This window comes from Salmo trutta, unplaced genomic scaffold (assembly GCF_901001165.1).
Source record: "Salmo trutta unplaced genomic scaffold, fSalTru1.1, whole genome shotgun sequence".
NCBI lineage: Eukaryota > Metazoa > Chordata > Actinopteri > Salmoniformes > Salmonidae > Salmo > Salmo trutta.
Window position 1 is genome coordinate 3,438 of NW_021823154.1, and position 24,563 is coordinate 28,000.

At 46.6% G+C, this 24,563-nt stretch overlaps 2 protein-coding genes and 1 long non-coding RNA gene across 3 annotated transcripts; 1 reads left to right on the top strand and 2 right to left on the bottom strand.

Moving 5' to 3' along the window:
* Positions 1 to 295: 295 nt before the first annotated feature.
* Positions 296 to 9,218, bottom strand: LOC115189467 (ubiquitin-like modifier-activating enzyme 6). The gene is made up of 12 exons (XM_029748085.1): positions 8,840 to 9,218; positions 6,875 to 6,949; positions 6,439 to 6,533; positions 6,005 to 6,033; positions 5,175 to 5,269; positions 4,588 to 4,699; positions 4,407 to 4,487; positions 3,288 to 3,410; positions 2,865 to 2,988; positions 1,207 to 1,310; positions 535 to 597; positions 296 to 426 (listed from the first exon to the last, which is right to left on the bottom strand). Exons 1-12 carry the CDS (start codon positions 8,860 to 8,862, stop codon positions 346 to 348), a joined length of 1,005 nt encoding a protein of 334 aa, XP_029603945.1. The 5' UTR covers positions 8,863 to 9,218; the 3' UTR covers positions 296 to 345.
* A 1,294-nt stretch (positions 9,219 to 10,512) lies between these two features.
* On the top strand, positions 10,513 to 21,380 carry LOC115189466 (glyoxylate reductase/hydroxypyruvate reductase-like). The gene is made up of 9 exons (XM_029748084.1): positions 10,513 to 10,826; positions 11,572 to 11,705; positions 11,942 to 12,014; positions 13,375 to 13,491; positions 14,074 to 14,162; positions 14,337 to 14,441; positions 19,002 to 19,137; positions 20,209 to 20,339; positions 21,005 to 21,380. The coding sequence occupies exons 1-9, from the start codon at positions 10,645 to 10,647 to the stop codon at positions 21,124 to 21,126; spliced, it is 1,089 nt and encodes a 362-aa protein (XP_029603944.1). The 5' UTR covers positions 10,513 to 10,644; the 3' UTR covers positions 21,127 to 21,380.
* Positions 21,280 to 22,741, bottom strand: LOC115189470 (uncharacterized). Its single transcript, XR_003876921.1, has 2 exons — positions 21,577 to 22,741; positions 21,280 to 21,542 (listed from the first exon to the last, which is right to left on the bottom strand). It is a non-coding gene; the product is annotated as an uncharacterized LOC115189470 (long non-coding RNA).
* Between the last annotated feature and the right edge of the window lie 1,822 nt (positions 22,742 to 24,563).

Sequence of the window (24,563 nt, forward strand, 5' to 3'; positions counted from 1 at the left end):
CTAGGGACCAACCAGCTATACAGGAAGTAGGAGCTAGGGACCAACCAGCTTTAGAGGAAGTAGGGGCTAGGGACCAACCAGCTATACAGGAAGTAGGGGCTAGGGACCAACCAGCTATACAGGAAGTAGGAGCTAGGGACCAACCAGCTATACAGGAAGTAGAGGCTAGGGACCAACCAGCTATACAGGAAGTAGGAGCTAGGGACCAACCAGCTATACAGGAAGTAGAGGCTAGGGAGTAGGGGGAGGGGGAAGGGGCTAGGTGGAGGGACTAGGGGGTAGAGGGTAGGGACTAGGGAGTAGGGGGAGGGGGAAGGGGCTAGGTGGAGGGACTACGGGGTTGTGTTACCCGATATTGGGCAGTCTGTTGTGTTGCTCCTGGAAGGCATCGAGAGCCAGCATGGCGGCGTGGATCTGCAGCGGGGCCTGAGGGACACATTCACAATGGACAAAACAGGAAACTGCTCAGAGACGGCTCCAACACACAGCAGAGCAAACACACCTTCACACAGGAGCTGACCTATGACCTCTCACCTCTGGTTTGCTGAAGTCGGGAGTCAGGACCTGAGGCTCAGACAGCTGCTGCTCCATCGTCTCCTGAAGAACACACGGACAGAGGGACACGGACAGAGGGACACGGACAGAGGGACACGGACAGAGGGACACGGACAGAGGGACACGGACAGAGGGACACGGACAGAGGGACACGGACAGAGAGACAGAGGGACACGGACAGAGGGACAGAGACGTTTAAGGAAAAGACCACTGCAAACTGTGTGTTTCATTTCAGAACGAAGCAGTATGAGGCAGTATGAGGCAGTATGAGGCAGTATGAGGCAGAATGAGGCAGTATGAGACAGAATGAGGCAGTATGAGACAGAATGAGGCAGAATGAGGCAGTATGAGGCAGAATGAGGCAGTATGAGGCAGTATGACGCAGAATGAGGCAGAATGAGGCAGAATGGCGCAGTATGAGGCAGCATGAGGCAGAATGACGCAGAACGACGCAGTACGACGATTTCGGGAAACTATATCTGGACAACTTGATTACTGACAGGCAAAACATTTCGGGACTGTATCACCAGCAGACTAATAAAAAATAAAAAATACCAAAAGATGGAATTTTCCTTTAAGTGTAAACCATTTAAAAAGCGTTATGTCGTTTATGAATGTCGTATTGCGGTTGTGTTGTGGTTGTATACTTACGAAGCTGTATGTTCTGGGGGTTTTGACCAGCAGGAAGAAGCCTCCATGTGCATAGGGCTGCAGACACGACGTGTCCCCTATGGTGAAACTGTAGGGAGAGAGGACTGGCACACACACACACTATTATCAACAATAATACAAGACTCCTACCCTGTGACCTGTCATAAGACTGTCCTATCAGTACCTGTGACCTGTCACAAGGCTGTCCTATCAGTACCTGTGACCTGTCATAAGCCTGTCCTATCAGTACCTGTGACCTGTCATAAGCCTGTCGTATCAGTACCTGTGACCTGTCATAAGCCTGTCGTATCAGTACCTGTGACCTGTCATAAGCCTGTCGTATCAGTACCTGTGACCTGTCATAAGCCTGTCGTATCAGTACCTGTGACCTGTCATAAGCCTGTCCTATCAGTACCTGTGACTTGTCATAAGGCTGTCGTATCAGTACCTGTGACCTGTCATAAGCCTGTCGTATCAGTACCTGTGACCTGTCATATCAGTACCTGTGACCTGTCATAAGCCTGTCCTATCAGTACCTGTGACCTGTCATAGGCCTGTCATATCAGTACCTGTGACCTGTCATAGGCCTGTCGTATCAGTACCTGTGACCTGTCATAAGCCTGTCCTATCAGTACCTGTGACCTGTCATAGGCCTGTCATATCAGTACCTGTGACCTGTCATAGGCCTGTTGTATCAGTACCTGTGACCTGTCATAAGCCTGCCCTATCAGTACCTGTGACCTGTCATAAGCATGTCATATCAGTACCTGTGACCTGTCATCGGCCTGTCATATCAGTACCTGTGACCTGTCATAAGCCTGTCCTATCAGTACCTGTGACCTGTCATAAGCCTGTCGTATCAGTGCCTGTGACCTGTCATAAGCCTGTCCTATCAGTACCTGTGACCTGTCATAAGCCTGTCCTATCAGTACCTGTGACCTGTCATAAGCCTGTCATATCAGTACCTGTGACCTGTCATAAGCCTGTCGTATCAGTACCTGTGACCTGTCATCAGCCTGTCGTATCAGTACCTGTGACCTGTCGTAAGCCTGCCCTATCAGTACCTGTGACCTGTCGTAAGCCTGCCCTATCAGTACCTGTGACCTGTCCTAAGCCTGCCCTATCAGTACCTGTGACCTGTCATAAGCCTGTCCTATCAGTACCTGTGACCTGTCATAGGCCTGTCGTATCAGTACCTGTGACCTGTCATAAACCTGTCGTATCAGTACCTGTGACCTGTCATAAACCTGTCGTATCAGTACCTGTGACCTGTCATAAACCTGTCGTATCAGTACCTGTGACCTGTCATAAGCCTGTCGTATCAGTACCTGTGACCTGTCATAAGCCTGTCCTATCAGTACCTGTGACCTGTCATAGGCCTGTCATATCAGTACCTGTGACCTGTCATAAGCCTGCCCTATCAGTACCTGTGACCTGTCATAAGCATGTCCTATCAGTACCTGTGACCTGTCATAAACCTGTCGTATCAGTACCTGTGACCTGTCATAAGCCTGTCGTATCAGTACCTGTGACCTGTCATAAGCCTGTCGTATCAGTACCTGTGACCTGTCATAAGCCTGTCCTATCAGTACCTGTGACCTGTCATAAGCCTGTCGTATCAGTACCTGTGACCTGTCATAAGCCTGTCGTATCAGTACCTGTGACCTGTCGTGCGGTGCCGTTGAGTGAGTCCATGCCGTTGACCTCTCTGAAGAGAACACTCTGTCCAGTCTGGAGGCCGTGGGTCCTGCTGTCCATACAGGTTACCACCCCTGGCTTACCCTGCAGGTCAGAGGTCAGAGGTTAGAGACGAGGGTGTGTGTGGTGTGTGTGTGTGGTGTGTGTGTGTGTGTGTGTGTGTGTGTGTGTGTGTGTGTGTGTGTGTGTGTGTGTGTGTGTGCTGTCCATACAGGTTACCACCCCTGGGTTACCCTGCAGATCAGAGGTCAGAGGTTAGAGACGAGGGTGTGTGTGTGTGTGTGTGCTGTCCATACAGGTTACCACCCCTGGGTTCCCCTGCAGGTCAGAGGTCAGAGGTTAGAGAGGAGGGTGTGTGTGTGTGTGTGTGTGTGTGTCTGTACCTGTGTGATGTTCTGGATAAACATCTCCTTGGCTTCCTCTCCCGTGGGGTCCGACACCTCAAACTGGTCCCCGAAGTCACAGAACACTCTCACACAGATCCCATACGAGTCACATCCAATGAACTGCAAGGAAACAGAGACATCATGCTTTTAGTTCCTGGGGGGGGGGGGGGGGGGGGGGGGCCGCAGACCAAATCATCTCTCCTGTCTCCTGTTGACTTCCCTTCCATGGATTTGAAAGGACATGACTGGTAAATGGAAACTCTGATAGGAGGGTCTCTATATGTAGAGGTCTCACCCTGATAGGAGGGTCTCTATATGTAGAGGTCTCACCCTGATAGGAGGGTCTCTATATGTAGAGGTCTGACCCTGATAGGAGGGTCTCTATATGTAGAGGTCTGACCCTGATAGGAGGGTCTAGAGGTCTGACCCTGATAGGAGGGTCTAGAGGTCTGACCCTGATAGGAGGGTCTAGAGGTCTGACCCTGATAGGAGGGTCTAGAGGTCTGACCCTGATAGGAGGGTCTAGAGGTCTGACCCTGATAGGAGGGTCTCTAGAGGTCTGACCCTGATAGGAGGGTCTAGAGGTCTGACCCTGATAGGAGGGTCTAGAGGTCTGACCCTGATAGGAGGGTCTAGAGGTCTGACCCTGATAGGAGGGTCTAGAGGTCTGACCCTGATAGGAGGGTCTCTATATGTAGAGGTCTCACCCTGATAGGAGGGTCTCTAGAGGTCTGACCCTGATAGGAGGGTCTCTATATGTAGAGGTCTCACCCTGATAGGAGGGTCTCTATATGTAGAGGTCTGACCCTGATAGGAGGGTCTCTATATGTAGAGGTCTCACCCTGATAGGAGGGTCTCTATATGTAGAGGTCTCACCCTGATAGGAGGGTCTAGAGGTCTCACCCTGATAGGAGGGTCTCTATATGTAGAGGTCTGACCCTGATAGGAGGGTCTCTAGAGGTCTGACCCTGATAGGAGGGTCTCTAGAGGTCTGACCCTGATAGGAGGGTCTAGAGGTCTCACCCTGATAGGAGGGTCTCTATATCTAGAGGTCTGACCCTGATAGGAGGGTCTCTAGAGGTCTCACCCTGATCGGAGGGTCTCTAGAGGTCTCACCCTGATAGGAGGCTGATGGAAGTGGCAGAAGTCATTGATTTTCTTCTGGAGACTCAGCCTGGTCTCAGTCAGGATCACACACTAAACAACACAACAAGGACAGTCATCAGCGTTTCAGATTCACTACTTTACAGTCCCACTGTGTACAATCACTCATCAACAAGACGTGTGTGTCTCTCACCTGGTACCTCTTCAGGAAGCTGAGGTCAGTGGAGAGGTCGAGAGAGGAGGAGGACGTGTCCACGTGGACGTAAGGGTTCAACTCTGCTACCCTAGGATGGACCGCCAAAGCCCTGGGGGGAGGAGGAGAGAGAGAGAAACAGAGAGAGAGAGAGAGAAAGAGAAAGAGAGAGAGACAGAGAGAGAGAGAGAGAGAGAGAGAGAGAGAGAGAGAGAGGAGAGAGAGAGAGAGAGAGAGAGAGAGAGGAGAGAGGAGAGGAGAGAGAGGATGAGAGAGAGAGAGAGAGAGAGAGAGAGAAGAGAGAAACAGAGAGAAACAGAGAGAAACAGAGAGAAACAGAGAGAGATAAATACCAATTCAAACAATGAAAACCTGGGAATTTTTTGGAAAGTTTGGGGATTGTTTCCCGACCCCCTAGTTTCCTGTTTCCTGTGTTACCGAGAAGCCACAAATGCTGACGACGCAACAAGCAGCCCGGCCTCAGAGCAATACGTTACAGCTGGCAAGGACAGTGGGCGTGTCGCGCAGTGACGTCACGCTGATGGGCGTTCCTTGACGTAACTGCAGACAGACAGGACTGGTCTCACCTGTTCCTCTGAGTCAGCACGTCGTCCTGTCTCAGGAAGAAGTTGGAGCCCAAGTCCCAAGTCTCACACTGCTTAGTGTCATGCAGCGTCAACACCTATACACACACACACACACACACACACACACACACACACACACACACACACACGTCCCCCTGATTAAATCCATTTCACTCTCATGAAACATGGTGACAATGACATGAAGCTGAACGAAGTGACCAGAGCCCTATTCCCTATATAGTGAACTACTAGTGACCAGGGCCCTATTCCCTATATAGTGAACTACTAGTGACCAGAGCCCTATTCCCTATATAGTGAACTACTTTAGACCAGAGCCCTATTCCCTATATAGTGAACTACTAGTGACCAGAGCCCTATTCCCTATATAGTGAACTACTAGTGACCAGGGCCCTATTCCCTATATAGTGCACTACTAGTGACCAGAGTCCTATTCCCTATATAGTGAACTACTAGTGACCAGAGCCCTATTCCCTATATAGTGCACTACTTTAGACCAGAGCCCTATTCCCTATATAGTGAACTACTAGTGACCAGAGCCCTATTCCCTATATAGTGAACTACTAGTGACCAGGGCCCTATTCCCTATATAGTGCACTACTAGTGACCAGAGCCCTATTCCCTATATAGTGAACTACTAGTGACCAGAGCCCTATTCCCTATATAGTGAACTACTAGTGACCAGGGCCCTATTCCCTATATAGTGAACTACTAGTGACCAGAGCCCTATTCCCTATATAGTGAACTACTAGTGACCAGAGCCCTATGGGGAATAGGGTGCAATTTGGGACGCAGGCTACAATCTCACTCACCTTCACACCTGCTAACACGATGTTCTTTGCTGTGAAAACAGGGCAGAGACGTCTAACGTCAGTCACATGACAGGAAATACATTGATACAATACATACTGTAAACACTCACTGAACGCTATGTCATGTCACTTAATGGCATGTTCTGGCATGTACCGTCATGCAATGTCATGTCACTTAATGGCATGTTCAGGCATGTACCGTCATGCTATGTCATGTCGCTTAATGACATGTACCGTCATGCTATGTCATGTCATTTAACGGCATGTTCTGGCATGTACTGTCATGCTATGTCATGTCACTTAATGGCATGTTCTGGCATGTACCGTCATGCTATGTCATGTCACTTAATGCATGTTCTGGCATGTACCGTCATGCTATGTCATGTAATGTCACATAATGTAATGCTGTCTTATTTGATGCATATGTCACCTACCGATCTCCACTCCCAGTCCTCCCATTCCACTGAGGAAGACAGAAGACTGAGCCATCTGCTGCATAGCACTGTCCCCCAGGACATACCTCTGACGACTGGAGGGGGGGAGGGGGGTTAGGGAGGGAGGGGGGGGTAGGGAGGGAGAGGGGAGAGAGGGAGGGAGAAGGGAGAGAGGGAGGGGAGAGAGGGAGGGGAGGGGGGTTAGGGAGGGGAGTTAGGGAGGGCGAGGGGAGAGAGGGAGGGGGGTTAGGGAGGGAGAGGGGAGAGAGGGGGAGGGAGAGAAGAGGGGGGGGAGAGGGGGGGCAGGGAAGAGGGGGAGCCAGGGAAGAGGGGGGAGAGAGATCAAATGATGTTGTGAGACAGTAAGCACATGTTTTGTTGGAACTATTACTGGTATGTCATTGTACCCACTTAAAATAGGTAGTATGGGATTTACCTGTACAGGGAGTCATCAATCTCCATGGAGTCAGCTGACATCTTGGGAGGGGAAAACTCACTGGTCCTCGACGCACTGGATCGTGAGAGAGAGAGAGATCATGGAGGAGAGAAGTCCTTCTGATGTCAGGGTTATATGAACTCTGTCCTGGCTCCCCCGGGCCCCCAGCACTACACAACTGATTCAAATAATCAAAGCTTGACCATGAGTTGGTTATTTAAATCAGCTGTGTAGTGCTAGGGCAAAAACGTGCACCAAGAGTGGGACCCCAGGACACAGGGGGGACCCCCAGGACACAGGGGGGACCCCCAGGACCCAGAGTGGACCCCCAGGATACAGAGTGGACCCCCAGGACACAGGGGGGACCCCCAGGATACAGGGGGGACCCCCAGGACCGAGGGGGGACCCCCAGGACCCAGAGAGGACCCCCAGGACCCAGAGTGGACCCCCAGGACACAGAGAGGACCCCAGGACCCAGAGTGGACCCCCAAGACACAGGGGGGACCCCAGGACCCAGAGAGGACCCCCAGGACCCAGAGAGGACCCCCAGGACCCAGAGTGGGGCCCCAGGACCCAGAGTGGGAAACCTTGGTCTACGCCACTGTTCTACACCCTAGTCCTGAGGAAACTGGGGGGGTACGTCCCAATTATCTCTCCTTCCTCCCAAAATGTGCACGTGTTCAATTCCCTTCACTGCTTTGAATGTAAATGACAGGTATTAGAAACTCCCTCTAGCTCTCTCCTCGACCAATCCACTTCTTTCAGAGGGGTTTGTGGGACGTAGTACACACTTTACAAGAAAGGACATGTAATTGGGACGCACTCATAGACTGGGTGTGCAGGCTTTCATTCCAACCCAGTACTTTCAGTCCTGAAACAAATAAAACTTTTTTTATCCAGCCATTGAGTTGGTTTATCAGGTGTGTTAGTGCTGGGCTGTAACAAACAGTGCTGCTAGCTAGCTAATGGGCCAACTAGATAAAGTGTTGCTAGCTAGCTAATGGGCTCACTAGCTAGCTAGATAAACAGTGTTGCTAGCTAGCTAATGGGCTCACTAGCTAGCTAGATAAACAGTGTTGCTAGCTAGCTAATGGGCTAACTAGCTAGCTAGATAAACAGTGTTGCTAGCTAATGGGCTAACTAGCTAGCTAGATAAACAGTGTTGCTAGCTAGCTAATGGGCTAACTAGCTAGCTAGATAAACAGTGTGGCTAGCTAATGGGCTAACTAGCTAGCTAGATAAACAGTGTGGCTAGCTAATGGGCTAACTAGCTAGCTAGATAAACAGTGTGGCTAGCTAATGGGCTAACTAGCTAGCTAGATAAACAGTGTGGCTAGCTAATGGGCTAACTAGTTAGCTAGATAAACAGTGTTGCTAGCTAGCTAATGGGCTAACTAGCTAGCTAGATAAACAGTGTGGCTAGCTAATGGGCTAACTAGTTAGCTTCCTGGTCCCAATCTGCAGTTAGCTACTAGTAGCTAGCTACAATAACGTGAGGACGTTGTACGAGTAGCAGTAACACTAGTAGTAGTACCATATTCCATGTTTTGAGGTTGACAACTTCTCAATGCCTTGTCAATAGCCATCTATGTGTTTATCTTGCTACGAACGATGGCTAACCTGACTTAGCATAGACTGCTCACTCAGAAGGGCGTTAGCTAACACTAGCTAGATTTCTACACCTGCATTGCTTGCTGTTTGGGGGGTTTTAGGCTGGGTTTCTGTAAAAGCACTTTGTGACATCGGTTGATGTAAGAAGGGCTTTATAAACACATTTGATTGATTGATTGATACTGCCTGATGCCGGGTCAGTGCAACAGAAAACACCCTCCATAAACGTGTATAGTCATGACGTTTCAAGCACAAGTCGTCCTGTGGCTGCAGAGACGGATGTCCATAATGGTATTTCGTGAATGTTGCGAAAAATGCGCGTTAAAAACGTCATTCAGAGACGAAATATCTTACCTGTCGGTGTACGATAGGTTCATTGATTTGTTGTTACGAAGGAAGGGTTGTGTAGAGCTAAACACATCAAACTGTTCCGGGTTACCCAGATCACATGACAAGGTTCACGTTTAAATTATATTTATTTGATAGATTATTTAAAAAAATAGTTTAAAAAAAAAATACAACAAACAACTGAAACAAAATTGTTCTGGGATATCCAGACTTTAACTTATTTAAATCAATGTGTAATATCGCAATAACAAGGGATCTGTTCTTTCTCTTGGTATTTGGCATTGCCAATTTTTACCAGGTTCCATATCAAATGCAGGCATCATAGTGCCTCATATCATGTATCCTTGGTCCTGTTGAAAACCTGCAAGACACCATTTTACATTTTAGAAGAAAACAGAGACGCTGTTCAAACAGCCAAAGTTCATCTGCCCAGTAAAACATTTACAACTCACTCTCTAACTAATAGGGGTGAGGGAGAAGAGGGGTTAGGGGGTGAGGGAGAAGAGGTGAGGGGAGAGGAGAGGGGGTGAGGAGGTGAGAGGAGATGAGGTGAGAGGGGGTCAGGAGGTGAAGGGAGTGGAGGTGAGGGGAGAGGAGATGAGGGGAGAGGGGGTGAGGAGGTGAGAGGAGATGAGGTGAGAGGGGGTCAGGAGGTGAAGGGAGTGGAGGTGAGGTGAGAGGGGGTCAGGAGGTGAAGGGAGTGGAGGTGAGGGGAGAGGAGATGAGGGGAGAGGGGGTGAGGAGGTGAGAGGAGATGAGGTGAGAGGGGGTCAGGAGGTGAAGGGAGTGGAGGTGAGGTGAGAGGGGGTCAGGAGGTGAAGGGAGTGGAGGTGAGGGGAGAGGAGATGAGGGGAGAGGGGGTCAGGAGGTGAAGGGAGTGGAGGTGAGGGGAGAGGAGATGAGGGGAGAGGGGGTGAGGAGGTGAGAGGAGATGAGGTGAGAGGGGGTCAGGAGGTGAAGGGAGTGGAGGTGAGGTGAGAGGGGGTGAGGGGAGAGGGGGTCAGGAGGTGAAGGGAGATGGGGAGAGGGGTGAGGAGGTGAAGGGAGTGTGTGTGTGTGTCTGTGTGTGTGGTGTGTGTGTGTGTGTGTGGTGTGTGTCTGTGTGTGTGTGTGTGTGTGTGTCTGTGTGTGTGTGTGTCTGTGTGTGTCTCTGTGTGTGTGTGTGGTGTGTGTGTGTGTGTGTCTGTGTGTGTCTGTGTGTGTGGTGTGTGTGTGTGTGTGTGTGTGGTGTGTGTGTGGTGTGTGTGTGTGTGTGTGTGTGTGTGTGTGTACTACTTTAGGAATGGTTGGGCTGTTGACTGAAGTAAGTCATAAACCTAGTTATATTATACTAACTATAATATAATAATATTATAATAATTCAATAAGTTCATTATACTAACTATAATATAATAATCATTTAATAAGCCAATATATTAAAGCCATATTGTACATAGTGTTGGACAGTGTCTTGTCTCTATAGGACTACACTGAACCAGGGCAGGTCAACTGGGACACTGTTTTTGGTAAATCACTCTAGACACTGACTGTAGTGTGTGTGGTGTGTGTGTGTGTGTGTGTGTGTGTGTGTGTGTGTGTGTGTGTGTGTGTGTGTGTGTGTGTGTGTGTGTGTGAAGCCAGCCATCTCTGTCAACCATCCCTCCCTTCATATTGGCCGAACGGCAACCCCCTCGGTACCTCCCCTCTGAACTCCTGCCAAAAACAACACACACAAGAAAGGTGCTCAGTTTGCGAAGTCCCCGTTTTTAACGGATTTAAATTCAATTCAATTTATTTCTCTCTCTAAAGCTCCAGACCTCCTCTCCTCCGCGATGTGGTGCGGTCGCGTGGCTCTGCGTCGTCTCCAGCGGATCGCCGTTGCTCCGTTAAACTCGTTAAGTATTACCGGGGGTTTACCGGGCGCCGTGCAGAGAGAGATGTCGTCCCTACCGCGGGTCTACATCACGCGCCAGATCCCTCCGGAAGGGCTGAAGATTCTCAGCGAGTCAGGACAGTGAGTGAGATCACACTTTGCTCTTGTTGCCGTTCTGGCTCTGTAGGCCTACTTCTTAATAGAATTATATTCTTTAAATCTAATTATTTTTTGCTCATAATTATGTAGGCTATAGGTTTTTGGAACGTTTCTTAATTTAACTAAATGTCCTTTAGTCATTCATGTAGGCTAACCTTAACGGAAAGTTCTGAAATGTTGTAGTTTGTGGTTCATCATTGACTTTTGGGTGAACAGAACTGACAATGTTTGCCCAGACCAGACCAGACAGATAAGAAGTCTCTCCCAATTCAATGTAAATACTGCCAAAGCTTACTTTGGCAAAGCAATGATTAATTAACAACAACAGGTCTATCAATAAAAACATCATAACACAATGAATAATAATAAAGACTGTCACAGACAGGACTCTCTCTTTCTCTCTCTACCCCCCCTCTCTCTGACTCATAACACTGTTTTATACACTCATTCAGTCTCTCTCTGACTCATAACACTGTTTTATACACTCATTCAGTCTCTCTCTGACTCATAACACTGTTTTATACACTCATTCAGTCTCTCTCTGACTCATAACACTGTTTTATACACTCATTCAGTCTCTCTCTCTCTCAGGTTCATTACCATTAATTATCTTTCACAGAAGTACTCATTTCAGATCAGTGATTCCCTTAAAGAAGCAAGAAAGCAAGAAAGAAAGAAAGGATGCATTTCTAACAGGCCTTTCATTTTCAAATCCTACGTTACCCAGAGTGCAGTTTGATCTGTGGGACTCAGATGACGTTCCCGTGCCCCGGAAGGAGTTGCTCCAGAAGGTCAAAGGTGTCGATGCGCTGGTCTGCGTGCTCACGGAGAAGATCGACGCCGAGCTATTGGACGCTGCAGGTCAGGTGACTGTCCATAATCTCTAACGCCATTGGCTGATCACTGACAGGAACACTGGGAGCAGCTTGACTTGTTGTTTTGTGTGTGTGAGTGTGTGTGTGTCTCTGTGTGTGCGTGTGTGTGTGTGTGTGTGTGTGTGTGTGTGTGTGTGTGTCTCTGTGTGTGTGTGTGTGTGTCTCTGTGTGTGTGTGTGTGTGTGTGTGTCTCTCTGTGTGTGTGTGTGTGTTCTCCTGCAGGTCCTAACCTCAGGGTCCTGAGCACCATGTCGGTGGGTTTTGACCACCTCTCCCTGGAGGAACTAAAGAAAAGGTCAGTGACCTCTGACCTGTAACCTGTGTTGTTGGTCACATCATCATAGACACACACTGACTATACCAACCAGGAAGGACCCCTTCCTAATATTGAGTTTCAGCCACCCCCCCTTTGCCCTCTGAACAGCCTCAATTCGTCGAGGCAGGACTCTACAAGGTGTGGAAAGTGTTCAACAGGGATGCTGGTCCATGTTGACTCCAATGCTTCTCACAGTTGTGTCAAAGTTGGCTGGATGTCCTTTGGGTGGTGGACCGTTCTTGATACAGACAGGGAAACTGTTGAGTGTGAAAAACCCAGCAGCGTTGCAGTTCTTGACACACTCAAACCGGTGCACCTGGCACCTACTACCAAACCCCGTTCAAAGGCACTTAAATCTTTTGTCTTACCCCTTCACCCTCTGAATGACACACACACACAATCCATGTCTCAATTATCTCAAGGCTGAAAAATCCTTCTTTCACCTGTCTCCTCCTCTTCATCTACACTGAAGTGGATTTAACAGGTGACGTCAGTAAGGGATCACAGCTTTCACCTGTCTCCTCCTCTTCATCTACACTGAAGTGGATTTAACAGGTGACGTCAGTAAGGGATCATAGCTTTCACCTGTCTCCTCCTCTTCATCTACACTGAAGTGGATTTAACAGGTGATGTCAGTAAGGGATCATAGCTTTCACCTGGATTCACCTGGTCAGTCTGCGTCATGGAGAGAACAGGTGTTCCTATGGATTCACCTGGTCAGTCTGCGTCATGGAGAGAACAGGTGTTCCTATGGATTCACCTGGTCAGTCTGGGTCGTGGAGAGAACAGGTGTTCCTATGGATTCACCTGGTCAGTCTGCGTCGTGGAGAGAACAGGTGTTCCTATGGATTCACCTGGTCAGTCTGCGTCGTGGAGAGAACAGGTGTTCCTATGGATTCACCTGGTCAGTCTGCGTCGTGGAGAGAACAGGTGTTCCTATGGATTCACCTGGTCAGTCTGGGTCGTGGAGAGAACAGGTGTTCCTATGGATTCACCTGGTCAGTCTGGGTCGTGGAGAGAACAGGTGTTCCTATGGATTCACCTGGTCAGTCTGCGTCGTGGAGAGAACAGGTGTTCCTATGGATTCACCTGGTCAGTCTGGGTCGTGGAGAGAACAGGTGTTCCTATGGATTCACCTGGTCAGACTGCGTCATGGAGAGAACAGGTGTTCCTATGGATTCACCTGGTCAGTCTGCGTCGTGGAGAGAACAGGTGTTCTTAATGATGTGTAGATTATAATATGTTATATTGTTTATGGATCACACACTGTACACATATGACAAAGTATACTTCTTCAACTGTGTGTGTGTGTGTGTGTGTGTGTGTGTGTGTGTATCAGGGGCATCCGTGTGGGCTATACTCCAGATGTGTTAACAGATTCTGTAGCTGAACTGACTGTCGCTCTGCTGCTGTCCACGTCCAGGAGACTGATAGAGGCTACACATGAGGCCAAGACGTAACACACACACACACACACACACACACACACACACGTCCAGGAGACTGATAGAGGCTACACATGAGGCCAAGACGTAACACACACACACACACACACACACACACACACACACGTCCAGGAGACTGATAGAGGCTACACATGAGGCCAAGACGTAACACACACACACACACACACACACACACACACACACACACACACACACACACACACACACACACACGTCCAGGAGACTGATAGAGGCTACACATGAGGCCAAGACGTAACACACACACACACACACACACACACACACACACACACACACACACACACACACACACGTCCAGGAGACTGATAGAGGCTACACATGAGGCCAAGACGTAACACACACACACACACACACACACACACACACACACACACACACACGTCCAGGAGACTGATAGAGGCTACACATGAGGCCAAGACGTAATACACACACACACACACACACACACACACACACACACACACACACACACACACACACACACACCAGCTCCAGGAGACTCATAAACCCCCCCCCCCCCCCTCCTCTTCTCTCTGTGTGTCCCTGTCCAGTGGTGGCTGGGGAACATGGAGGACTCTGTGGCTGTGTGGATATGAGCTGGCTAACAGCACCGTGGGAATACTGGGACTGGGCCGGATCGGTGAGTAACACACACACGTCAGTAAAAAACCCTGAACTATCAAGGGAAAGAACAGCACGACCTCATGATTTGTGTGTGTGTGTGTGTGTGTGTGTGTGTGTGTGTGTGTGTGTGTGTGTGTGTGTGTGTGTGTGTGTGTGTGTGTGTGTGTGTGTGTGTGTGTGTGTGTGACAGGAGTGGCTATCGCTGAGCGTCTCAAGCCGTTCAAGGTTAAGAAATTCATCTACACAGACGTGGCTCCCCGACCAGAGCTGGCCAGTTTGATCGACGCAGAATATGGTACGGAGCACTGAGATATGGGGAATATGGAGGATATGGTACCACTGAGATATGGGGAATATGGAGGATATGGTACCACTGAGATATGGGGAATATGGAGGATATGGTACCACTGAGATATGGGGAATATGGAGGATATGGTACCACTGAGATATGGGGAATATGGAGGATATGGTACCACTGAGATATGGGGAATATGGAGGATATGGTACCACTGAGATATGGGGAATATGGAGGATATGGTACCACTGAGATATGGTGTTAACCTGTCTGGGCTAGGGGGCAGTATTGAGAATTTTGGAAAAAATATGTTCCCATTTTTAACTGCCTCCTACACCAACTCAGAAGCTAGAATATGCATATTATTGTTCAGGTTTGGATAGAAAACACTCTGAATTTTCTAAAACTGTTTGAATGGTGTCTGTGAGTATAACAGAACTCCTATGGCAGGCAAAAACCTGACAAGGTTTCAAGCAGGAAGTACCCTGTCTGACAAGGAGTCGTGCGTCTTGCATCTTTTTATTGAAAAGTAAGGATCTTAGCTGTAACGTGACAATTCCCATGGCTCCGATAGGCTCTCAGAGCCCGGGAAATAACTGAAGGTTTACGAGGGAGCCTCAGGCTGAAACACATTATCACCTTTTGTAAGTGGCTGCTCCGAGGACCTTTGAATGAGGCGCGTGCACGAGTCGCTCCTGAGGAGAAATTTTATTCGGCTGTTTAGGCTCAATGCATACTCCCGGTCGGAATATTATCACTTATCTACGAGTTAAATGGCATAAAAATTGGTTTTAAACAGCGGTTGACATGCTTCGAAGTACGGTAATGGAATATTTAGACATTTTTGACACGCCAATGCGCCATGCGCGGGGACCGTGAAGAAGCATTCTGATAGTGTCTAGAACTCACGAACAAAACGTCGCTGTTTGGATATAACGATGGATTATTTGGGACCAAACCTACATTTGTTATTGAAGTAGAAGTCCTGGCAGTGTATTCTGATGAAGAACAAGCAAGGTAAGAACATTTTTCTTATAGGAAATGTGATTTTGGTGGAGGCTGACCTGGGTAGGTATCTAAATAGCTAGCCCTGTAATGCCGGGCTATGTACTTAGATTATTGCAAAATGTGCTTCATCCGAAAAGCTATTTTAAAATCGGACATATCGAGTGCATAGAGGAGTAATGTATCTATAATTCTTAAAATAATTGTTATGCTTTTTGTGAACGTTTATCGTGAGTAATTTAGCAAACTGTTAGTAAATTCCCCGGAAGTTTGCGGGGGTTATGCTTTTTCTGAACGTCACATGCTAATGCAAAAAGCTGTTTTTTGATATAAATATGAACTTGATTGAACAGACATGCATGTATTGTATAACACAATGTCCTAGGTGTGTCATCTGATGAAGATCATCAAAGGTTAGTGCTGCATTTAGCTGTGGTTTGGGTTTATGTGACATGATATGCTAGCTTGAAAAATGGGTGTCTGATTTTTTCTGGCTGGGCACTCTGCTGACATAATCTAATGTTTTGCTTTCGTTGTAAAGCCTTTTTGAAATCGGACAGTGGGGTTAGATTAACGAGATTCTTGTCTTTAAATAGCTGTAAAATAGTCATATGTTTGAGAAATTGAAGTTATAGTATTTCTAACGATTCAAAAATCGCGCCACTGGAATTTCAGTAGCTGTTACGTAGGTGGGACGAGTTCGTCCCACATACCCCAGAGAGGTTAATGGGGAATATGGTACCACTGAGATATGGTGTTAATGGGGAATATGGTACCACTGAGATATGGTGTAATGGGGCATATGGTACCACTGAGATATGGTGTAATGGGGAATATGGTACCACTGAGATATGGTGTAATGGAGGATATGGTACCACTGAGATATGGTGTAATGGAGGATATGGTACCACTGAGATATGGTGTAATGGGGAATATGGTACCACTGAGATATGGTGTAATGGGGAATATGGTACCACTGAGATATGGTGTAATGGGGAATATGGTACCACTGAGATATGGTGTAATGGAGGATATGGTACCACTGAGATATGGTGTAATGGGGAATATGGTACCACTGAGATATGGTGTAATGGGGAATATGGTACCACTGAGATATGGGGAATATGGTACCACTGAGATATGGTGTAATGGAGGATATGGTACCACTGAGATATGGTATAATGGGGAATATGGTACCACTGAGATATGGTGTAATGGGGAATATGGTACCACTGAGATATGGTGTAATGGGGAATATGGTACCACTGAGATATGGTGTAATGGGGAATATGGTACCACTGAGATATGGTGTTAATGGGGAATATGGTACCACTGAGATATGGTGTAATGGAGGATATGGTACCACTGAGATATGGTGTAATGGGGAATATGGTACCACTGAGATATGGGGAATATGGTACCACTGAGATATGGTGTAATGGGGAATATGGTACCACTGAGATATGGTGTAATGGAGGATATGGTACCACTGAGATATGGTGTAATGGGGAATGTGGTACCACTGAGATATGGGGAATATGGTACCACTGAGATATGGTGTAATGGGGAATATGGTACCACTGAGATATGGTGTAATGGGGAATATGGTACCACTGAGATATGGTATAATGGGGAATATGGTACCACTGAGATATGGTGTTAATGGGGAATATGGTACCACTGAGATATGGTGTAATGGGGAATATGGTACCACTGAGATATGGTGTAATGGGGAATATGGTACCACTGAGATATGGTGTAATGGGGAATATGGTACCACTGAGATATGGTGTAATGGGGAATATGGTACCACTGAGATATGGTGTTAATGGAGGATATGGTACCACTGAGATATGGTGTAATGGGGAATATGGTACCACTGAGATATGGTGTTAATGGGGAATATGGTACCACTGAGATATGGTGTTAATGGAGGATATGGTACCACTGAGATATGGTGTTAATGGAGGATATGGTACCACTGAGATATGGTGTAATAGGGAATATGGTACCACTGAGATATGGTGTAATAGGGAATATGGTACCACTGAGATATGGGGAATATGGTACCACTGAGATATGGTGTAATGGGGAATATGGTACCACTGAGATATGGTGTAATAGGGAATATGGTACCACTGAGATATGGTGTAATGGGGAATATGGTACCACTGAGATATGGGGAATATGGTACAGAGCACTGAGATATGGTGTTAATGGAGGATATGTTACCACTGAGATATGGTGTTAATGGAGGATATGGTACCACTGAGATATGGTGTAATGGGAAACATGGTACCACTGAGATATGGTGTTAATGGGGAATATGGTATCACTGAGATATGGTGTTAATGGGGAATATGGTATCACTGAGATATGGTGTAATGGAGGATATGGTACCACTGAGATATGGTGTAATGGGGAATATGGTACCACTGAGATATGGTGTAATGGGGAATATGGTACCACTGAGATATGGGGAATATGGTACCACTGAGATATGGTGTAATGGGGAATATGGTACCACTGAGATATGGTGTTAATGGGGAATATGGTACCACTGAGATATGGAGGATATGGTACCACTGAGATATGGTGTAATGGGGAATATGGTACCACTGAGATATGGTGTTAATGGGGAATATGGTACCACTGAGATATGGTGTAATGGGGAATATGGTACCACTGAGATATGGTGTAATGGGGAATATGGTACCACTGAGATATGGTGTAATGGGGAATATGGTACCACTGAGATATGGTGTAATGGGGAATATGGTACCACTGAGATATGGTGTAATGGGTAATATGGTACCACTGAGATATGGTGTTAATGGGGAATATGGTTCCACTGAGATATGGGGAATATGGTACCACTGAGATATGGTGTTAATGGGGAATATGGTTCCACTGAGATATGGGGAATATGGTACCACTGAGATATGGTGTAATGGGGAATATGGTACCACTGAGATATGGTGTAATGGGGAATATGGTACCACTGAGATATGGTGTAATGGGGAATATGGTTCCACTGAGATATGGGGAATATGGTACCACTGAGATATGGTGTTAATGGGGAATATGGTACCACTGAGATATGGGGAATATGGTACCACAGTCTCTATGGCCAGTCAGTCTGACTTCCTGACAGTGTGTTGTCCTCTCTCCCTCCAGTCTCTATGGATGAGTTGGCCAGCCAGTCTGACAGTGTGTTGTCCTCTCTCCCTCCAGTCTCTATGGCCAGCCAGTCTGACAGTGTGTTGTCCTCTCTCCCTCCAGTCTCTATGGATGAGTTGGCCAGCCAGTCTGACAGGGTGTTGTCCTCTCTCCCTCCAGTCTCTATGGCCAGCCAGTCTGACAGGGTGTTGTCCTCTCCCTCCAGTCTCTATGGCCAGCCAGTCTGACAGGGTGTTGTCCTCTCTCCCTCCAGTCTCTATGGATGAGTTGGCCAGCCAGTCTGACAGTGTGTTGTCTTCTCTCCCTCCAGTCTCTATGGATGAGTTGGCCAGCCAGTCTGACTTCCTGACAGTGTGTTGTCCTCTCTCCCTCCAGTCTCTATGGATGAGTTGGCCAGCCAGTCTGACTTCCTGACAGTGTGTTGTGCTCTGACACCAGAGACTAAAGACATCTGTAACAAGGACCTGTTCTCCAAAATGAAGAATACCTCCATCTTCATCAACACCAGCAGGTGACCAAACACACACACACACACACACACACACACACACACACACACACACACACACACACAGACAGTAACACACGGTAACACACGGTAACACACGGTAACACACGGTAACACACGGTAACATAGTGTAACACACGGTAACACACGGTAACACACGGTAACATACAGTAACACACGGTAACACACGGTAACACACGGTAACACACGGTAACATAGTGTAACACACGGTAACACACGGTAACACACGGTAACACACGGTAACACACAGTAACACACGGTAACACACGGTAACACACGGTAACACACGGTAACACACGGTAACACACGGTAACACACGGTAACACACGGTAACACACGGTAACACACAGTAATATACAGTAACACACGGTAACACACGGTAACACACGGTAACACACGGTAATATACAGTAACACACAGTAACACATGGTAACACACAGTAACACACGGTAACACACGGTAACACATGGTAACACACAGTAACACACGGTAACACACAGTAACACACGGTAACACACGGTAACACACGGTAACACACGGTAATATACAGTAACACACTGTAACACACGGTAACACACAGTAATATACAGTAACACACGGTAACACATGGTAACACACAGTAACACACGGTAACACATGGTAACACATGGTAACACACAGTAACACACGGTAACACACGGTAACACACGGTAACACACGGTAATATACAGTAACACACTGTAACACACGGTAACACACGGTAACACACGGTAACACACGGTAACACACAGTAATATACAGTAACACACGGTAACACACGGTAACACACGGTAACACACGGTAACACACGGTAATATACAGTAACACACGGTAACACACGGTAACACACGGTAACACACGGTAACACACGGTAATATACAGTAACACACAGTAACACACAGTAACACACAGTGTTACATGATGATGGCTGTGTGTGTGGTAGAGGAGGGGTGGTAGACAGTAACATGATGATGGCTGTGTGTGGTAGAGGAGGGGTGGTAGACAGTAACATGATGATGGCTGTGTGTGTGGTAGAGGAGGGGTGGTACACCAGGAGGATCTGTATGAAGCCCTGTCCAGTGGTCAGATAGCTGGAGCAGGACTAGACGTGACCGTCCCTGAACCGCTGCCCATCAGCCACCCACTCTTCACCCTGAACAACTGTGGTGAGTAGAAGCACGGGGTTCAGAGTCATTTATCACTGTTCTCTGTCCTGTACTGACTGTTTCATCAGTTCTCCTTCAGTCCTGTACTGACTGTTTCATCAGTTCTCCTTCAGTCCTGTACTGACTGTTTCATCAGTTCTCCTTCAGTCCTGTACTGACTGTTTCATTTATTACTGTTGTCTGTCCTGTACTGACTGTTTCATTTATCGCTGTTGTCTGTCCTGTACTGACTGTTTCATTTATCGCTGTTGTCTGTCCTGTACTGACTGTTTCATTTATTACTGTTGTCTGTCCTGTGCTGACTGTTTCATTTATTACTGTTGTCTGTCCTGTGCTGACTGTTTCATGCTCCTCCTGCCCCTCTCTTCTCACCTCTTTCCCTCTTCTCCCTCCCCCTCTCCAGTGATCCTCCCTCTCATCTCTCCAGTGATCCTCCCTCTCATCTCTCCAGTGATCCTCACTCTCATCTCTCTCTCTTCAGTGATCCTCCCTCTCATCTCTCTCTCCAGTGATCCTCCCTCTCATCTCTCTCTCTCCAGTGATCCTCCCTCTCATCTCTCTCTCTCCAGTGATCCTCCCTCTCATCTCTCTCTCTCTCTCCAGTGATCCTCCCTCTCATCTCTCTCTCTCCAGTGATCCTCCCTCTCATCTCTCTCTCTCTCCAGTGATCCTCCCGCACATTGCCAGTGCGTCCTACTCCACGCGTAATGCCATGTCTGCCCTGGCAGCCAACAACCTGCTACTGGGTCTGAAGGGACAGCCAATGATCAAAGAGCTCAAGCTGTAACTGCCAATCACCTGCTTTCGGAACACCAGAGCTGAACCAATCACCTGCTTTCAGAAACACCAGAGAAGAACCAATCACCTGCTTTCAGAAACACCAGAGAAGAACCAATCACCTGCTTCCGGAACACCAGAGAAGAACCAATCACCTGCTTTCAGAAACACCAGAGAAGAACCAATCACCTGCTTTCAGAAACACCAGAGAAGAACCAATCACCTGCTTTCAGAAACACCAGAGAAGAACCAATCACCTGCTTTCGGAAACACCAGAGAAGAACCAATCACCTGCTTTCAGAAACACCAGAGAAGAACCAATCACCTGCTTTCAGAAACACCAGAGAAGAACCAATCACCTGCTTCCGGAACACCAGAGAAGAACCAATCACCTGCTTTCAGAAACACCAGAGAAGAACCAATCACCTGCTTTCAGAAACACCAGAGCTGAACCAATCACCTGCTTCCGGAACACCAGAGAAGAACCAATGATTGAAGAGTTTTGACCAGAACTGTAAATGATATAGTTGACTCTGGTCATGAGATTAGTAGATTATAGAGAATAGAGATCTGTTGTCATCTACCAGCAACACTTTAACTCAACATGGTACAATACCGTAGCACTCAGCATGTCCTCATCTGAGATGTTTTTAGGATTTTCTTTCATAATAATAATAATAATAATAATAATAATAATGACAACAATAAAACATGGAACTTTTCTCATCTTTTTAATTCAGTCTGTAGTGACGACTGGAACGATATGTCCTTCCTGACTTTATTCGTTTCTCCTCAACAAACAAACAAAGAAAAAAACTAAAACACGTTTACATTTCATCTTCTCTTTGGGGGTAACGTCTCACAGGGCACCCTATTCCCTACGTAGTGCACTACTTTAGACCAGAGTGTCAATAAGACGTAGTGCACTACTTTAGACCAGAGTGTCAGTGGCTTTGATAGGAAGTAGTGCACTACACAGGGAACAGGGCGCAAATTTGAGAGACGCTACAACCAAAACATGGTTACACTGTGTTAGAAGTGTAGGAAAAACAACACAGAAATCCTGCACTTTTGGCATTAGGATAAAGCCCAGCTTTTTAAGCCAGACTGGGACGTAAGGCAGTAAACTTTCCTTCATTAATTATATTATTACATGAACAACATTTTGTTTATCTATTGAATCCTTTTTGGTTATAGTCTGTTGCAGTTTTCACACAGGGGCTGTTGTTGTATAAATAGGACCATACTGTGCACTTTCAAAACATTCACATATATAAAAAAAAAACAGTTTCACTTAAGACTACAGCCACAGAAGACATCACCATGGAAACTGGGCTACAGTGAGAGATGGAAGCCATTTTGGATCTGTTTAACAAGGGTCCTCATGTCCTTCAGGGGTACCTACGGTTTATGCCTGATTGAAAAAGAGCTTAACTACGAAATTATTTTTCACTTCAGTGATCAATTAAAATTAGATATAAACTCAGTATGAGTTGTAAATTAATTGGTTAGCGATTAAAGTGCATTTCCAATGTGGCTGTAACACTGTTGGTATTCAGCTGTTAGAGACAGTAGGATAGATAGTTACTGGTCAGTTAGAGACAGTAGGATAGATAGTTACTGGTCAGATAGAGACAGTAGGATAGATAGTTACTGGTCAGATAGAGACAGTAGGATAGATAGTTACTGGTCAGAGACAGTAGGATAGATAGTTACTGGTCAGATAGAGACAGTAGGATAGATAGTTACTGGTCAGATAGAGACAGTAGGATAGATAGTTACTGGTCAGATAGAGACAGTAGGATAGATAGTTACTGGTCAGTTAGAGACAGTAGGATAGATAGTTACTGGTCAGATAGAGACAGTAGGATAGATAGTTACTGGTCAGATAGAGACAGTAGGATAGATAGTTACTGGTCAGAGACAGTAGGATAGATAGTTACTGGTCAGATAGAGACAGTAGGATAGATAGTTACTGGTCAGATAGAGACAGTAGGATAGATAGTTACTGGTCAGTTAGAGACAGTAGGATAGATAGTTACTGGTCAGATAGAGACAGTAGGATATATAGTTACTGGTCAGTTAGAGACAGTAGGATAGATAGTTACTGGTCAGATAGAGACAGTAGGATAGATAGTTACTGGTCAGATAGAGACAGTAGGATAGATAGTTACTGGTCAGTTAGAGACAGTAGGATAGATAGTTACTGGTCAGATAGAGACAGTAGGATAGATAGTTACTGGTCAGTTAGAGACAGTAGGATAGATAGTTACTGGTCAGTTAGAGACAGTAGGATAGATAGTTACTGGTCAGATAGAGACAGTAGGATAGATAGTTACTGGTCAGATAGAGACAGATAGATAGTTATGGTCAGATAGACAGTAGGCTATACTGGTCAGATAGAGACAGTAGGATAGATAGTTACTGGTCAGAGACAGTAGGATAGATAGTTACTGGTCAGATAGAGACAGTAGGATAGATAGTTACTGGTCAGAGACAGTAGGATAGATAGTTACTGGTCAGATAGAGACAGTAGGATAGATAGTTACTGGTCAGTTAGAGACAGTAGGATAGATAGTTACTGGTCAGTTAGAGACAGTAGGATAGATAGTTACTGGTCAGATAGAGACAGTAGGATAGATAGTTACTGGTCAGATAGAGACAGTAGGATAGATAGTTACTGGTCAGTTAGAGACAGTAGGATAGATAGTTACTGGTCAGATAGAGACAGTAGGATAGATAGTTACTGGTCAGATAGAGACAGTAGGATAGATAGTTACTGGTCAGATAGAGACAGTAGGATAGATAGTTACTGGTCAGATAGAGACAGTAGGATAGATAGTTACTGGTCAGAGACAGTAGGATAGATAGTTACTGGTCAGTTAGAGACAGTAGGATAGATAGTTACTGGTCAGTTAGAGACAGTAGGATAGATAGTTACTGGTCAGAGACAGTAGGATAGATAGTTACTGGTCAGATAGAGACAGTAGGATAGATAGTTACTGGTCAGATAGAGACAGTAGGATAGATAGTTACTGGTCAGTTAGAGACAGTAGGATAGATAGTTACTGGTCAGTTAGAGACAGTAGGATAGATAGTTACTGGTCAGATAGAGACAGTAGGATAGATAGTTACTGGTCAGTTAGAGACAGTAGGATAGATAGTTACTGGTCAGAGACAGTAGGATAGATAGTTACTGGTCAGATAGAGACAGTAGGATAGATAGTTACTGGTCAGTTAGAGACAGTAGGATATATAGTTACTGGTCAGATAGAGACAGTAGGATAGATAGTTACTGGTCAGATAGAGACAGGATAGATAGTTACTGGTCAGATAGAGACAGTAGGATAGATAGTTACTGGTCAGATAGAGACAGTAGGATAGATAGTTACTGGTCAGAGACAGTAGGATAGATAGTTACTGGTCAGATAGAGACAGTAGGATAGA

What these genes read in the sequence shown, in the direction of transcription:
- LOC115189467 (XM_029748085.1), bottom strand. Translation starts at nt 8,862, where the DNA reads ATGAACCTATCGTACACCGACAG. An exon ending in GCTTCCTGAAGAGGTACCAG is followed by an intron (nt 4,488 to 4,587) that starts GTGAGAGACACA and finishes TGTGTTGTTTAG; the next exon opens with TGTGTGATCCTGACTGAGAC. An exon ending in CCCCCAGAACATACAGCTTC is followed by an intron (nt 598 to 1,206) that starts GTAAGTATACAA and finishes TGTGTTCTTCAG; the next exon opens with GAGACGATGGAGCAGCAGCT.
- LOC115189466 (XM_029748084.1), top strand. Translation starts at nt 10,645, where the DNA reads ATGTGGTGCGGTCGCGTGGCTCTGCGTCGTCTCCAGCGGATCGCCGTT. An exon ending in ACTGGGACTGGGCCGGATCG is followed by an intron (nt 14,163 to 14,336) that starts GTGAGTAACACA and finishes TGTGTGTGACAG; the next exon opens with GAGTGGCTATCGCTGAGCGT. An exon ending in CTTCACCCTGAACAACTGTG is followed by an intron (nt 20,340 to 21,004) that starts GTGAGTAGAAGC and finishes CTCTCTCTCCAG; the next exon opens with TGATCCTCCCGCACATTGCC.